Source organism: Cottoperca gobio, chromosome 4 (genome assembly GCF_900634415.1).
Source record: "Cottoperca gobio chromosome 4, fCotGob3.1, whole genome shotgun sequence".
Taxonomy (NCBI): Eukaryota; Metazoa; Chordata; class Actinopteri; order Perciformes; family Bovichtidae; genus Cottoperca; species Cottoperca gobio.
In genome coordinates this window covers 14,030,383-14,046,786 of record NC_041358.1, presented here as the reverse complement: position 1 = coordinate 14,046,786, position 16,404 = coordinate 14,030,383, and the positions used below count along the sequence as shown (strand labels likewise).

Genomic DNA, 16,404 nt, shown 5'->3' with positions numbered 1-16,404 from the left:
CGGGCCAGATTTCGCAGGACATCTGCAGAATTGCTTTGCAGGAAAAAACACGATGAGGATGCTATTCTTCACTTCAAATAGAGTTTTCAGGTTCTCAAAATAGCTGCTGGTGGAATATGAGAAAAGCGTATGGAAAATCATTTTCAAGTTTTTTTTGTGTTTTAGAAAGTCTTTTACAGAAGAAGAAACATCCTAAGCAACCAGGTTTATCTGACGTTTGATCTCAACTTTAAAGGTTACTTGGTAATACCAAACAGGGTAATTCAAGTACCCTGAGAAATTATAGCTACAATTGTACTGCTCTTTTTATTCTCATTCACATAGATAGAAAGATGTTTAAAGATCCTACGAAGGCTGGGTATTGTACCACAATGCTTTCTTGGTACATGCTGAAAAGTACGCGCATCTAAAAAGTTCAGAAAGCTCAAATGTTTAGTACTTATTCATTGATCCGATAGTTCCTGATTTATCTATTAATATTACGAGTTGTATACACTTTTTATTAAAGCAGCTTGTTCATAATAAAAACAATTAGCATTTGACTTCCTTTGTTTTGTGTTGTAAGGTGTTGAAAACGGTTTCGCTACATAAAAAAAGAGTTTGTCACTCGACTGACACCGGTGCTGATTCTGGCACCAAAAATGGTGTAAAAGAATAGTAAAAGAAGTTAAATGATACCTAATACTAAATACTACACATATAAATAGATAAAATAGACTCCAAACAACTGATGACAAGCTGAACACATAAATTAACATAAATAGTTTTTTACATTGCACCCGCTGAACTGGTGACTGAGCACATCTGGTCCGTGGCTGTCTTTCTTTGTCTCTCTCTCTCTCTCTCTTTTATCTCTAGACCTGTTTCACTATTTGTCTTTCATCTCTTCTCTCCTTTTCAACTGACACTCACCCCCCCCCACACACACACACACTCTATCCACTCTGAAACCACATCTCTCTTCCCCTCCCTCTCCCATTTCCTCTCCTCCCTCTCGCTGAGTGTTGCTGTCATCCCTCTATCGTGGCAGGTGAGGCCATAAAACAGCCGGAGAGGCCATAGGAGGGCTAAGAGACAAGGTGTGTGTGTATGTGTGTGTGTGATTAATTATTACACTGATATCTGAGGAGCTCCCATGCAAACTGTGCACACACACACATGGTCATTAATATGGGCCCTGTTGATACAGTGTGTTGGTGTGTTAAACAGTAACATCTCTGACCTCTGACCTCTGCTGTGTCTGCCGCTCTCTGGCTCTCACACATAACTCATCATGTCGCCTTCAAGGCCAAAAGTGTCTGTTCGTCTCTCAGCTCCTCTTACACAAATACAGTGCCCATACTTTTCAGTGATTTACAACATCCAAGTGATATTTGAGAGTGTAAGGTGTGTACTGCGTACATACCACGAGTGTCTTCATCTTAAATCCATTAGGCTCAACTCCCCCTGTCCCACATCTGTTGCTTTTCTCTCCCTACTGTACTATTGAATGTATATCTATATGCTATTGTAAAATAATACTCACATTTATTAGTAAAAGAAGGGATAATTAGATTTACTAGCAAAATGCTATTAAACGTTTTAATCGCATATTTTCCTCATATTGTGCAGCCCTGTTGGATGGATGTGTTTAGTTATCGGTGCATTTTTACCATATTGTAGAGACAATGACAGGAAAAGAACTCAAACCTGTGACATTGCGATTACATGGTCAGCATCCTAAACCTCTATTTCCCAGGGATGCCCCACATGCTCTCTATTAAAATGGGTATACAACCAACAATGAACTTCCGTGGGTATTGAAGTTTTAGTCCTGGAGGACAGGGTCAGCAGAGGAAGAAGCAGAAGGGAAGTGTTGAGGTGAGGCAAGGAAGCAGAGAGAGGCAGCACAGAGATGAGAGGTCAAGGAGGAGAAGAAGAGGAGTGATAATGTGAAGACAGGAGACAAAAAGAACAGATGATTATAGAAGGGAGGGGGAGAGAGGAACAGGGGAAGTTATGAAAAATAAAACATGTCTGTAACTGATCAAAGTGGCAGCTAAGGATGAGACGGGGGGGGGGGGGGGGGGTACAGAGTGGTCTGGCTTTGGATGCAAGATGCAGTGGTGAACATGTGAAAAAAGGCATTAGTGTGTGTGTGTGTGTGTGTGTGTGTGTGTGTGTGTGTGTGTGTCTTGCATTGTCTCTCTACCTCCTTATACCCATGCTTCTTCAGGAATGCATAATTAACTTTACAGAGTTTCAAAATGTATCTTTTGTGGGCAAAAGCTTTAAAGGTGCAGTTAAAGGCTTGTAATTTGCTTCTTCATGGAGACAAAGTTTTAGGAGGTGGAGTATGACTTTAAGCTAACACAAACTTTTTCTTCCATGACTTGAATGAAATGAAGCAACTGTACAACATTAAACCGCTATGCTTCACACTGAGACTCCATTTTATGTTAAGAAACCAGCACATGTGGCTTCACAGGCTTTGGTTTGTTGATGCTGTATGAATCTCAGTGACAAGCTATTATGTAGTGTTTGTCTTTTATTTTAATCTTTACATTAAATTAAAGTTAAAATTATATTTAATGCAGTGCTCAAGTGTGATGATAGCCCTCAAAGTATTCACAGTAATCAGTCTGCAAATGAGACTATTTAAAACAGCTGGGGTTTTCTAGAATAATTTTTCATGCAACAGCCATTTATTTGTGCAAAAGATGAAGTTTTTATGGCTTTTTGTTGATTCTGTTTGTTCCCCTGGAATCAGTGAGATGGAATAATTTGGAGCAATGATTGAAGCCAGGCACACTGGGGAGCTGAGGGAGACAGACAGAGGGAGTGAGAGAGAAGGGGGGAGGAGGTTGGGGGTGAAACCGCAGATTTTATATGTTGTCTGGTTTTAATTTTGGTAAGAGCCATCATTCACCAGTTCACTGAGGTGGCAAACCAGATGAGTGTGTGTGCATGTGTGCTTTTGGAGTGAGTGTTTTCTCTGGGTTCCCGACCAGCTGAAAAATTGAGAGCTCTGTAAAGGCTCCAACCCTCTGACACTTTGTAATTTATCCTTGTTCTAACACATTTTATTTCTTGTATTTCTTCAGACCTCCACTTTTTAAAGGAATAGCTAGACAAAGGGCTAATACCAGCAGTCCCCTTGTAATCATACCCATACCAATTGAGTACTTCATTAGATACCCTTTTTCCCCTACTTAATGTGTCCATCATGTGAATGGAAGCATTCAGTTACGTGAAATGCCTCAACCACTACCAATACATTTAGAAAGTTTTCAAATGATTAAAATTAAATTAAATACCTGTACTATACTGTACAGTGAAGCTGCCATCTCTGTGAAATACAACACTTGAGTTCACCACAGACTGTATGGGTTGCAGCTGCTATGGTATTCAGCCAATCACACTTAGCATTAAATCAGAAAATGCTTGTGGTGTTTAGCTGCGAGCAAAACCACACTAATAGTAATTTATTTTCAATGCAAGTATCTTTTGACTGGAGAAGTTTCGATACTACTTGGTAGTATTTTGTTCAATACAGGGGTCTTCAACAGGGGGTCGGCGGAGGTACTGCAGGGGGGTCGCGAAATTGTTTGTAGATAAAGCATTCATCAAATTCATTTTTGTTTTACAAATTTTTCTTGCACATTCACCTTCCCTTCTCTACTGTACTTCGCGAAGGGCGGCGACGCACACCTACAGTCAGAGACAAAGTGGAGGAAAGGAGAGGGGTGAACTAAAATAAATTTCCGCCATGGAACGAGACTCCAGGAAGTCGCTGCTCCCAGCCAAGAAAAAAAGCGAATAACTTCAATTTAAAGATTAAAAATGTTAATTACTGAGCTTTATAGGTGCTAGCAGGTGGATTCTGTTGCCTTTGAAAACTGAGACAGGGTAACTGTTTTCCCCTGTGACCAGTTTTTGTGCTAAGCTAAGCTAAGCTAACCGACTTCTGGCTGTAGCTTCACATTGAACGGAAAGACGTGAGAATGGTATTGCCTCAGTCATCTGTTGAACTATTAGCCTACTTTAAGAAGGTGCCAAAATACAGTACAAATAATGTCTTTTATCCATTTTATCATGTGTGATGAAACAAGTGTGAATTGTAAACACACTTGCTTTATTGTAGCAAAAGCCTCATAATTTGTTTATTTCTATGTGTTTGTTTATGTGTAGTGCCTACAACCATGCAAAGAACTGTGGGAAACCAAGAAGGTGCATTCTCCAAAGTCCTGTGAGGTAAGACAGAAAGAGAGTGCTTAGTGTGTGCTTAGTGCTTAGTGCTTAGTGTGTATGTATGTGTGTGTGTCACAACACCCTTGGTGGCTGTGTCACTCCTGTAACAGTAACTTGCGTATGTTGGCACCATGAAGCTGTTTTCTGACTGTGTATGCCATGAATGAGCATTCCTGTGTGTGTTTATGCAAGCTTATGTGTGTTATGAATAACATGTTTGTGAGCTTTTGAATGTGTGCGGTAGTAATGTGTGTATATTGTGTGTGTGTGAGTGTGTGGCCCTAAATGATTATTTGTAAATCCAGCTGCTGTGGTCTTCAGATTAGTTTTTCATCACAATAGCTGAAGCATGTTACTGACTGGAAGGCTGACTGGCTGACTGGTTGGGAACACAGGGTAATTCAGAGCTATTAGCTAAAGCTATTTTGATGATCTGCAACCATGTGCACAGACACAGAGATACACACATACAATACATGCACACATGAAGCCCCTTTCAAACCAAACCTCACGGGCTGCCTACAAAGAGTCAGTAGGAGTTCACCAAAAGAAACACTTTCACCTATGTGTGTTCATACATGTGTATTATTTCTGTTGTGGGTCATCTGTAATAATAACAATTCCCCCCTGTTATTTCTCTCAGAAGCAGACAGAGTGTGTGACGAGCAGGGAGTTTCTGACCTCTCTGAGGTCGTCTCGTCAGGGAGACTGCCCTCTGCCTCAGCGAGCCACCGGATTCGCTGCAGCCTGCGTGGAGAGCTGCTCGTCAGACCAGCATTGTCCCTGCCCCAGAAAATGCTGCTCTAATGGCTGTGGACACACTTGCCAATCCCCAGCCAATCTATATAAAGGTAAAGGCAGGTTGGGGCTTGCTTGTAATATTTTGTGGGCTTTATTAAAGGAGGGATCTCTGTTCGCTGATATGCTATCATTGGCATCATTGCTTGTTGCTCATAACGGAACATACTTTTATTTTTTATTTCATGTCATCTAGCTCTTGTTCCTATGGTGTTTAAATGTATTTATTGTGAGTTGCTTTGGTAAAATGTGTCTGCCAAATGAATGAAATATAATTTAATGTAATAAAGATCCTTAAATACTGCCTGCTTGACTGCATCTAAAGTCCCAGACGGCCCAGTTGTGGTTAAAAGCTCCAGCTAAAAACTGCCTCAGACGCCTATGTGGTGAAGATTGGGCCGCCATAATAATTAAACACAAAGAAGATACTTTTTGAGTGATGTATATATTTTTGCTTTACCAATTTTGTGATTATTTCTGATCTGCAAACTTTAAAACTACTGATCAAGTCATTAGTGAATGTCTGTCAATAGGCAATTCTTGCTGATCATTAGGAATCATCCTAACCATACCTTGACTTGGTGAACGAAGAATCAAAAAACAGAGTAAATGGGAGCTGCGTTTAACAACAACAAAACCATATCAAAACACCAGTCTCCAGACTCTCATAAAACTTGTGCAGTACAATCAAAGTCTTATTTTATTTATTTAGTCGTATGCTCACTACTTATACAAACGCATGCATTTTTGCTCATGCTTACTATTTAAGACACTTCCACATAAACAGTCTCATGCTTGCGCAGGCGCACTACCAGTCAAATTGATGTACAAATTATCATTTTGTGGGTGAAGTATTCCTTTAAGTGACTTATCAACTATAAAAGCACTGACTGTATGCCATGTGTTCTATAATAATTAGCTATGATGGTGTTTAAGACATCCGGTGACACTTGTGTACCACCTATTCTTATGTTGATTGTCAAATCAATTTTATTTGTATGTCCCACAAATGACAAAATTACAATCTGTACAATATACAATACCCTTCTATCCTTCTATCAGTTTGTGTTATTTGATGTTCCGTAAATGTCTTTTAAATAACATCGCTTTTCTGTTTTGTCCTTTTGAATAATTGCTTAATCAATCTCTTCTCTTTGTCGTGTCCTCCCAGGTGTTCCTCTGAAGCCTCGCAGAGAGATGAGCTTCGTAGAGGATTCCGAAGGTGGTGTGAAGGTGGTGTGGGTGTCAAAGTTCAATGTCAGCGTGGAGCCGGTCGTCTACATGCTCCAGTCCCGCTGGAACATCGGGATTCATCCCAGTGAAGACCATGCTTCTCCTGTGGACTACTGTTGCCGTGGTAACTACAGTAACCCGCAGTGTCTCACCTTTCACCCTGGGTCTTTACTTGAGGATTTTGAGATACTGAAATCATAAAGAAATTCAATTATTTTGCCATCTTTTCACATTTGAAGATATACATCATTCCGTTAATATCACCCTCTTGACATTATTCAGGGGTTTTAGTTGTGGAGATGTTGATGTAGGGAAGCTGATAGCTTTAAAAGAAAACATGTAACTACATGACACATAGCAGATTCTGTCTAAGAGTCATTGAAGCTGTGAAAATGGTTCCCTGTGCCTTTAACAGTGGAACAAAGCCACACAGTTTGTAACATATCTTTAACTCATAACTCTCAATTTGCCTCGAATGATGAAACTTCTCAGCTATGGAGATGGATGTTAGACTCTGTTTCCACCTCATCAGTCTGCTGCCTTGCTGTCTAAACCTCTCCACCCCAGCCAGTCTCACATTCTGCCAGGGTAAACCGTACGTCTGTGTGTGCGTATGAGTGAGTGTGTGTGTGCACTGTACGTCCATGTGTGTGTGCCTGTGTGAGGTTAGGTAAATAAGCAGAGCTTAAAAAGGAACCACAGGCAGCCACAGTCGTTCCACCGGCTGACTCTGAATGACTGAACGCTCATTATAGACTTAAATAGATGGCAGCTTGTGTGTGTGTGTGTGTGTGTGTGTGTGTGTGTGTGTGTGTGTGTGTGTGTGTGTGTGTGTGTGTGTGTGTGTGTGTGTGTGTGTGTTGTGTGTGTGTGTGTGGTGTGTGTGGATGAGTAGATTTTAAGCAGTTGATTACATTTGCACTGTCAGGCAGACAAAACATGTGAATCTTTCTTTAGCAATTTTAACCATAATTTTGGCAAATCGTTTAATTTCACTATTATCAGATAGAATTCAATCCGACTGTGTTCATCTGACTTTCCACCTCATTAACTTGTGAAACTTATATGTCTAAAAGTACACAGGGGTATATAATGTTTTTGAAAGAAGATATAGCATGGATTTGTGAAAGATGACAGAACATTTGAGCCCGAAGTGGGCTTGGATTGAAGTGAACTTCATGATTAAGAAAATCAAAAATAACAGTGATTTAGGTATTAAATAACTTGTAGGACCTAAAATAATGTTTAACAAATATTAAGATATCTTGGGAAAAATGCGTATTTGCTTTTTTTACATAAGTTAGATCAGAAGATTGATAAAACTTTCATATCTGTAAGCTAAATATAAAGCTAGCACCAGCATTTGCTTATCTTAGCTTAGCATAAAGACTGGAAACAGCTAGCATGGATCTGTCCAAAGGTAACACAATCTGCTTACCAACACCTCTAAAGCTCTAATTAACACATTACATATGGTTTGTTTAATCCTTATCCATACTATTTCTTCGCTGGATGTAGCCACTTCCAAGAAATAGTCCAGTACACTTCTGTTTTTACACAGCTTAAACAAATGAGATATAACTTGTCAATTAGCGAGTCTTTCACTAAGCTAATCAGCAGCTGGCTGTAGCCAGGACAGTTATGTAAAGACATGAAAGTAGTATCAATCTTCTCATAACTCAAGCAAGATAGCAAATAAACATATTTCCTTTAAATATATATTAATAAAATAGTTCACATGCTCTTTAGGAAAAAATACCTGTTCATCAAGATTTAAAGGTTCAGTCCGTAAAGCTTTTCTTCACCTCAGGATCAATTATTTATACATTTTTTCAAAAGACGTTATGTATTAAGAATTCAGTTAGTTTTTTCTTGTTTTTAAAGAGTAACTTATCACATAAAAACAGTGTTTTGCTGCCCTCTCTGGTTGAACATTTCAAGCCTGTTTCACCTGTGACCACACCCAGCATTACTGATGGTTGTGATGTCACAGTGTCCTGGAGTCCACCTGTACATCGCTGTAGTAAGGCGAGAAGTTAACTGGAGGTATGGAGGTAGGTTACAGTTGTTCTCGATTGCTTGGACACACTTAATGAAATTGGGATCCACTAGATCTAACTATGTAAAGTATAAACAAATGGCACAGGCATATTGCACAAATGATTGTTCATATTGACAGCTGTGTTTTGTATTTTTGTTGATTGAGTGAAAGAATATATTAATTTGATCACGGTTTGTGTTGTATGGAGGATATATTTCCTTTTGTTGCATGTTTATTTTAGTGAGAATTTGAAAATATAATTTCTGAATGGACAAATGTGCTCACGCAAATGAGAAGAACTTCAAGTTACTCTTCAAATCTTTTGAGTCATATAAAATGATATCTGTTAGATGAAGAAAAGTAATGAGACTGTAAAAGCTCTTGAACAAAAGTCTATCTCTGTCATGCACCTGGTCATCGTTATATGTGATGTGTTTGTTTATTCAGACCCTTTCTGAAGATGTGGTTCTGTCAGATTTGAGATCTCAGCGCTGGTACCAGTTCAGAGTAGCAGCCATCAACAGCCACGGCAGCAGAGGCTTCACCACACCCAGCAAACACTACATCTCCAGTAAAGGTAATACAAACACAGTCCAAACACATGCTCTCATCGTCTTTAGAGAGCTGTTACGAGAGTCCCACAGAGAAGGTGGATTCCTCCTGCGTGTTTCCGTAACCTGTAATCTGGTGAATGTTGATATTCTGTCATAAAACACAGATTCCATTGGTGTCATTTTATGAGAAATATTACACCTCTCTGAGGAGCATTTCCCTTTCTCTCCTTCCTGCTTCTTTCTCTTTCTTACACTTTAGTTGATGGATAAGGTACACACAGTAGAAAAACTATCAGACAGTCCATAAAACACAGACGGGAAACAGAAAATACACAACTGCACATGCACAAATTCACACATACACATACAGTACACATGCTCATTCAGTTGGTTTAGTGTCAAATCCCTTTTGTGGATCAGTGAGACAGGGGGAAAGTGAGAATAACATGCACACACACACACACACACACACACACACACACACACACACACACACACACACACACGGTAGGAGGTCCTAGCTCTAATGCTTAGCAGACTTAGGTCATATTGGTGTTGTGCCAGGATTGGCTAGAGATATGAATCCCCTGCCAGGATTGGCTAGAGCATGTTTGTATGTGAATAATGACTTCAGGTTGGACTGAGCTTTGGAAAAAGGTTCTTTATCAGTTGAGTACTCATGGGAGATTATGAAGAGGTGTCTGAGATAGCATTTTCCACCGCCTTCAACAAAACCCCAAATAGTAAAATTCCTCTAGTTTAGAGAATATACAACCTGTGCCACAGTATGCTGCAACTTCTCTGGGAGCTCCTGGTGGTCTATCAACATATTAAAGTAATAGTTAATAGGTCATTTGGGAAATACTCTTAATGTCTGAATGAGAAGATTCTCATGTCTGACCATTATATATATATATATATATATATATATATATATATATATATATATATATATATATAAAGCTGGAATCATACTTCTTTTGGCTGCACATAAGCCATCATGTGTGTTTTTACTTGTACAGAATGGATTAAGGATATAACGTATGTGTCCATTTGGAAGCAGTTTCATGTTTAGCAAACTACAATGTAAAGAAAACATAAAATAAATCTTTTAAACAGTAATCAATTTCAACCAAGTGCATACAAACCACTACAGTACATCCTTGAAACAAACGTGAAATAATTGGATTTATCAACGTAAATTACAAGATGAGCAACTGCATCGAGTGCCTTGGACAGGAATAAAGTTTTCTGTGCTTTAATGAAAGATTACCTTTCTGCAGTAATGTTACTGTGCTGACATCAACCGATCAGCTTGCTTTACGCACAGGTCCTCACTACGCGCCATTGAGAATCAATAGATGTGCATGTTGGTGACCTAAGGTTACCCTTCCCTGCGTAGGTTCACAAAGACGTTAACATGTATCTCCGCAGAAGCATAATTCCAGGTTAAGGCTATAGCTACTATTTGTGTTTTTACGGTGGATGATGTGGGTTATTTCTTGGCCGGGAGCAGTAACTTCCTGAATTCCTGAATTGCTTTTGAATGAGGATTTTGACAATGCCAGGATATCTGTTTCCCGTTGTTTCTTTATGCTGAACTAAACTAAGTGGCCGTCTGCTATAGCCTTATATACAACAGATAGAAATGACAGTGTTATGGATCTGCTCATCTAACTCTCTGCAACAATTGTAAGTAAGCTCGTATCCCAGGCCAGGGTCAAAGGTTAAAGACACACACTTAAACCTTCGAAGGAGTCAGAGTCTTGTGTTTCCAGATCATTAGTCTGATTAGTCAGGGGCTGGAGGTCAGGGGTCACAAATCAGGAAGCTGGCAGATGTCAGGATAGTTAGAGTTCCTCCACTGTGACCTGATGCTAACCAGAGAGAGAATCTGAATTTGAAAATACCCTTTCCTGTTCATATTCAGATATTAGGGTTGCACAGTACCTGCCAGTAGTAATTACGACGGAATGTCTGGTTCAGAAAACCCATCTTGATGTCTTCATCTCATGAAACAATGCACTGAAACCTGCTGAGTGAGGAAGACATCCACAGTGAACAAGGTCTCTGTGTGTTTTGTTTCTGATCTAGAAATTACTGCTGGCACTGAGAGACACTCTGCTTATTCCAAAGAAATACCACACACAAACAGGCCAGATCTTGCAGCCCAAATATGCCGCCCTAACTTTGATCTCTACATGTGGGTCAGCCTAGCATAGCCTGGAGCCTGTGAGAGGTCTGCCATGGGGGATGTTGTTCAAATCACATATATATTTTGTCCTTTTAATCTAATACAGGATTGGGGTTTGAGTTTCTAATAAGATACAGAGCCAGTGTTAAAAAGAGCAGCAACCTCAAGATTTAATCTTGGAGGCAAACAGTGACTAGTGGTGGTCGCCTTTGGTCTGTGGTAGCTACTGAAAAAGGGAAGCTTCAGGCTTCTCCAGTATCCCTCACCTTTGATGCTGTAAATCTAATTGGCTTCATAGACTTGAATAAGACCAAGAGGATATTAGCCGTTTCCCCCCCCAGAATGGCTTTTTTATTTTGCTCTGCTGCATCCCATTAAAAATTATTAGACAATTCAGTCAAGCTGGTGAACGGCCTCTGCTTTGTGGGAATCACGATCTTAACCCCAATTAGTCTTCACTAGATGTCCATATAGATGTAATGCTTCCCTACCAGTTGGGGCAGTAGATGACCAATGACAGATATGTTTGTTGTTGGTATGGTATTTGGTCATTAGAAACACTTGGGACAAATATATCCAGGGAGTCATTTTCACAGGGTATGTCGTCTCCTCTTTTACAATTTCTCTTTGATTTATTGACTTGACAATGACAATGAAAGAGGTTTTAAGTTAATAAAAATGTTGCCAGACTCAACTTTGAGTGTTTGCTGTGAGTTACGCTCACAGCAATAAGTTTACTAAGCAGCAGCAAGTGATTTTCAGACTTTGTCTCTGACATGTAGACAATACATAGTGCTGAGAAAAGTACCTACATGTATTATTTTGATTTCTGCCATTTAATTAATTTTTCTCTGACCATCTTTCTCTGCAGATCCCTCAATTCCAGAGCCTCCAATAAATGTCAGAGTGAGCAACCAGACTCTAGATTGGACAGGTTCACAACCAGGCATCCAACTCACAGAAAGGTATCTCAATAGATGAATGTATTCACTTTTTTCTCTTGCTAGGTTAGTTGCTTTGCTTCCTTTCAGGACTGCAAGCTGCTGTTTGTGGGTCATCAGTCATAAACTGTGGTCGAGGGGATAGTCAGTGTCTGATGGCGTAGCTGCATCCAAATTACTGTTCATCCTTCCTCCAATCATAAATTGCAGCGTCTTTTCTATTTGTGTGCTGTAATGCAAAACAAGGTCATTCAAAGTTCAGGGCATGTCTTGGATCAGTAGCAATATTCCGATAAAACTTTTAATAACAGAGGTGAGGACTTAAATTGTAGCTTCTGTTCGACATGATGATAAAATGTCTGCACATCCATAAAATAAATGAAAGATAAGTAACCAAACTAAAAGCAGTGGACAAACAAGTGTTGCATCTATTTTACTGCTAGTTTAAAGTCATTTTTTCAAAAACATTTTCTTATAAACTCGACTTATAAGGAAGTACTTTTCTTTCTGCTTATATTACTGTAAAGTTGTTTACATCCATGTTGATATGTTGTTTGACTTTGTTGCTTTCCATCCTCAGGTCGAGGGGAAGTGGGGTCACAGTGGCGGTCTTATTAAGCTGGGAGCCCCCCAGAGAGGGAGACCTGCCAGTCCACAACTACAGAGTCACCTGGATGTCTCGACATACACACACAGCGCACAAACACACACACACCCTGCACGCACACACACATACAGTACACACTAACAAGCACACACGTCATACACACTCACGCACACCAGAACAGGGCAAAAAGGAGAGCAACAGCAGATTGACTCAGGGGGTAAGGAATCTTTTTTTATAAACTTAATTACACTAAATGAAAGAAGACTGTGATTACTACATTTATATGCACACAATCATCCAAACACTGCCCTTCACAAATACTGTACACAATTATGGATTACTTTATAAGAAGGATTCTGAAAATGATTTTCTTTTGTCAATTACTAAAATCCTTTTCCCTATTCTGTGCAATTTTAGGTGGAAACTTACTTAGGTACAAAGATCTGCCATCCAGCACTTCTAAAGCCCACTAATCAACGAGCTATATCTCATTTGTAAATCTGTACAAAACCTTAAGTGTAAAAATGATACGTTGTGGTTTTATGGGAGTTATGTTATTTCTTGGCCAGGACCAGTGACTTTGTTGAGTCTCCACTGGTTTCCTGGCAACCTCATGGTGACAATAAGACTGCAGACCAAGAAAAGAGATCGTCCCATCTAATTCTTGGAAAGAAACGGAATAAGCCAATAATTTTAAAGAAAATGTTGAGGTATTTTTTAACCCTAAAACCATGTTTTAACCCTAAAACAGCTGTTTGAAGTGAGTACCCAGCAAAATGTCTCCACCTCAATTTGCACGATTAAATAAGTGGCTGACAAAAAAATTGAAATAGAAGTGCACACACCACATACAAATCTAGCTGGTCGTAGTCTCCTGGTTGTGATTACCACAGCTATTTTACAAGCCTCTGTAGTGCTCAAACACATGTATACAGCTACTATAAGCAGGTGGTGGTGCGGGAATAACTAATTTAAAATAACCATATCAACTTGTATGTTTTAGGTTCAGCATTGCACAGGTAAACAGGAAACAACACCATAGGAACGGATGATACTCACATTTAACACTCATTTATATTTAATCTTAATGTTAGACATAAGATGATTACCTCAGATTAAAGAATGTCCTGCTGAGCCAGTAAATGCCTCGATTAGGTATGTGGATTTATTTAATGAGCAAAAATTAGGTGATGAAAAAAACATGCTCTTGCTTTTTTGCATACCTAAAACCTTACCTTTCATGCCACTAAAGTTGATTCAACTTTTAAAAGATCCTTCATGTTTCCTAGATTTGGTTTTATGATTTTACCAAAAATATTATTTACATGTGCTCTTCTTTACATCTGGTTTTGACGTATTCGCAGTGAAACCACTGTTTGGCACGCTTTTAAAAATGCAATATTGTCCTCAGACAGACATACCATTATCTGCTTGGGACTTAACTTTGTTAGAGTGATTTGATGATATGCAGGTCTGGCTTTCACAGTGCTGAAATAACATGACAATTTAGCCATGATAGCTTGACTGACAACAGAAAGAAGTGGCTGTCCTGCATTTGGATAACATGTTTAACTCAAGTCAAAGCATCTGGGAATGTACTGACAACATGCCAGTCATTACAGCACGAGGGCATTAGTGAGTGAGTGTCCAGTTATCGTAGAAGTAAAGCGTAAGATCTGTGCAAAGGTAGAGTGATATGATCTGTGTTTGGATGATTACTCAATACTGTAGCTGCACATAACAAGCATCAAACCAAGAGAATGATGTGAAGTTATTTTACAGAGTAATAAAGGTGAATCATCGCTGTCTCCTTGTTGCTCAATTCAAAGAGTAACCTCTTAAGAAATACAACAGGTTTCTCGCTGTATTTCTTTAATTATATTTAATGCAGCAATAACAGTCAAGATGGTGGATTTAACTATTATGATTATAGGCGTGATGGTGATGTAATATGTTCACGATGCAACTAAGTCCAGTCAGCAGCGCCAAAATACCCATAATCACAGTAAACAACACAGATATTACAGCTTTGACGCAACAGATATAATTGCCTGTGTAGTGACTGAACATTCATTTCTTTCTTCAAATTAGTGAACAGTACTCTTTGCAGAGGATCCTTCAGCTTTAGACTTACATGTTCAACTGTAATGTGAGCATTTACTTCAAGAGAAGAGACAAAATAATAAAAAAAAACATCAAAGTTTGGGGGTTAAATGGACCTAGCTATCCTAAGTAGTGATGGCGATCCCAGACTGAGCCTGGTGGAGCCATGTATCTCTAGTCTGGTCCTCGGTTCTGCTTGGCTGGGAGGCCTGGAATTTAAATGAGGCCCCCTAACTAGTGTTTCCGACTTGCAGCTGTATCTAGACACACACAGAAACAGCAGCATCACACGGGTAGCTAGGAACCACAATAACATTTCTACGCTGTATAAAATTGTTTTCATATCACAGAAAGCTTCTGTATTGTATTGCTTTCCATTAGCACATGATGATATGATATGATAGATGTGTATAAAACAATTATCATGTCAGTCAGGAATTTATGCAGCGTGCACACACACACACAGACACATAGATACACACACATAGCTGTAAAGGCCATATGTTTTGTCTATCTTGAGCGTAATGGAAATACTTCAACCCCATTTTGTCTGCAGGTCACCAAGAAACTGCTTTTAACTTGCCTTTGTCTCATTCCATCTTAAGTGTGCACACATACAGAATACACACACGCTTGTTATCTCCCAAGCATCTCTTTGTTGTGACTAGCTCATATCCACGCAGACAGACCTGATTGACTAAGAGCTTGATAATGAGCTGCCAGTCAAACAGCAGGCTAATGCAGAACAGGTCTGGACTGTCAGTCACAAAGCGAGGCACACACAACACTTTTAGGATGATGGCGGTGAGGATAGTGATGACTGTAAGGATGATGAAGATGGTGGCAGTAACTGTGCTGGCTATAGTGGTGATCTGAGTTGACGTTAGAATTTAAAGAGTTCTTTGTCTTTCATTTGGTACAATTTACATAAGTTCTCTTAACTTTTCTTTCTATTCTAAATTGTGTTGTAGACGCAGTGTGAGCTGTGGCTGCAGGGACTGCTGCCGGCTACTTCCTTACTTCCTGTCTGTCCAGACGGTGGCCTACTGGGGTCAGAAAAGGCTGAAAAGTCCCAGAGTCCAAATTGTCTTCACCACAACAAGTCATACAGGTAAACTAACAAACCTTTTTCCTCATCATGGTGTACTTTATATATGTTGATGCATTATTGTGCACCACTGTCTCCAATGTTCTCTTAGTAGAATGGGATTGAAATCCATTAAAGGGCTTTGTGTAAGTAATATCTAACTATTAATTATTAATATGCTGTGGTTGTACAGAGATCCATACATGGTGCATATGGCTGCAGTTCACCTTAAGGACTAATTATTTTTAACAAAACATTTGGAGCTTCAAATTACATACCAGGAATCCAGTGTTTTCCCCATTGTCTCGTTCAGAAGTTTGGATGAACATCATGTATTTAGATAGATGCAAAAATACAGCCAGGTGTGAAGTCACTTAGAAATGTATAACATTTAAGGAGGCACTAAATCTCCAGTAGGTTTTGTACAGTTTTGTCAGAGTGAATAAACAGCAAGTGGATATAAATAAACTAAGAGTTGTTCAGTAGACCGAGGTTTGTGGCCCAAGTAGTGTAAACTGTAGCTGCACTGTTTGTGTTGCTGTGATGCAACAATACAACCACCTAAGGACTCCCTTAGCAACCCTAACCTCAAATAGAGACTCACTCAAGTATACAT

The 16,404-nt window shown here is 39.4% G+C and overlaps 1 protein-coding gene across 1 annotated transcript in view; it reads left to right on the top strand.

Moving 5' to 3' along the window:
* The window catches only part of LOC115007208 (anosmin-1-like), a 41,668-nt gene that overhangs the window by 19,111 nt on the left and 6,153 nt on the right, over window positions 1-16,404 (top strand). The window contains 9 exon segments of the mRNA XM_029429970.1: window positions 4,171-4,233; window positions 4,874-5,081; window positions 6,200-6,366; window positions 6,368-6,385; window positions 8,750-8,879; window positions 11,922-12,015; window positions 12,572-12,815; window positions 15,673-15,717; window positions 15,719-15,812. Of these exon segments, the coding sequence (XP_029285830.1) occupies window positions 4,171-4,233; window positions 4,874-5,081; window positions 6,200-6,366; window positions 6,368-6,385; window positions 8,750-8,879; window positions 11,922-12,015; window positions 12,572-12,815; window positions 15,673-15,717; window positions 15,719-15,812 (1,063 nt within the window).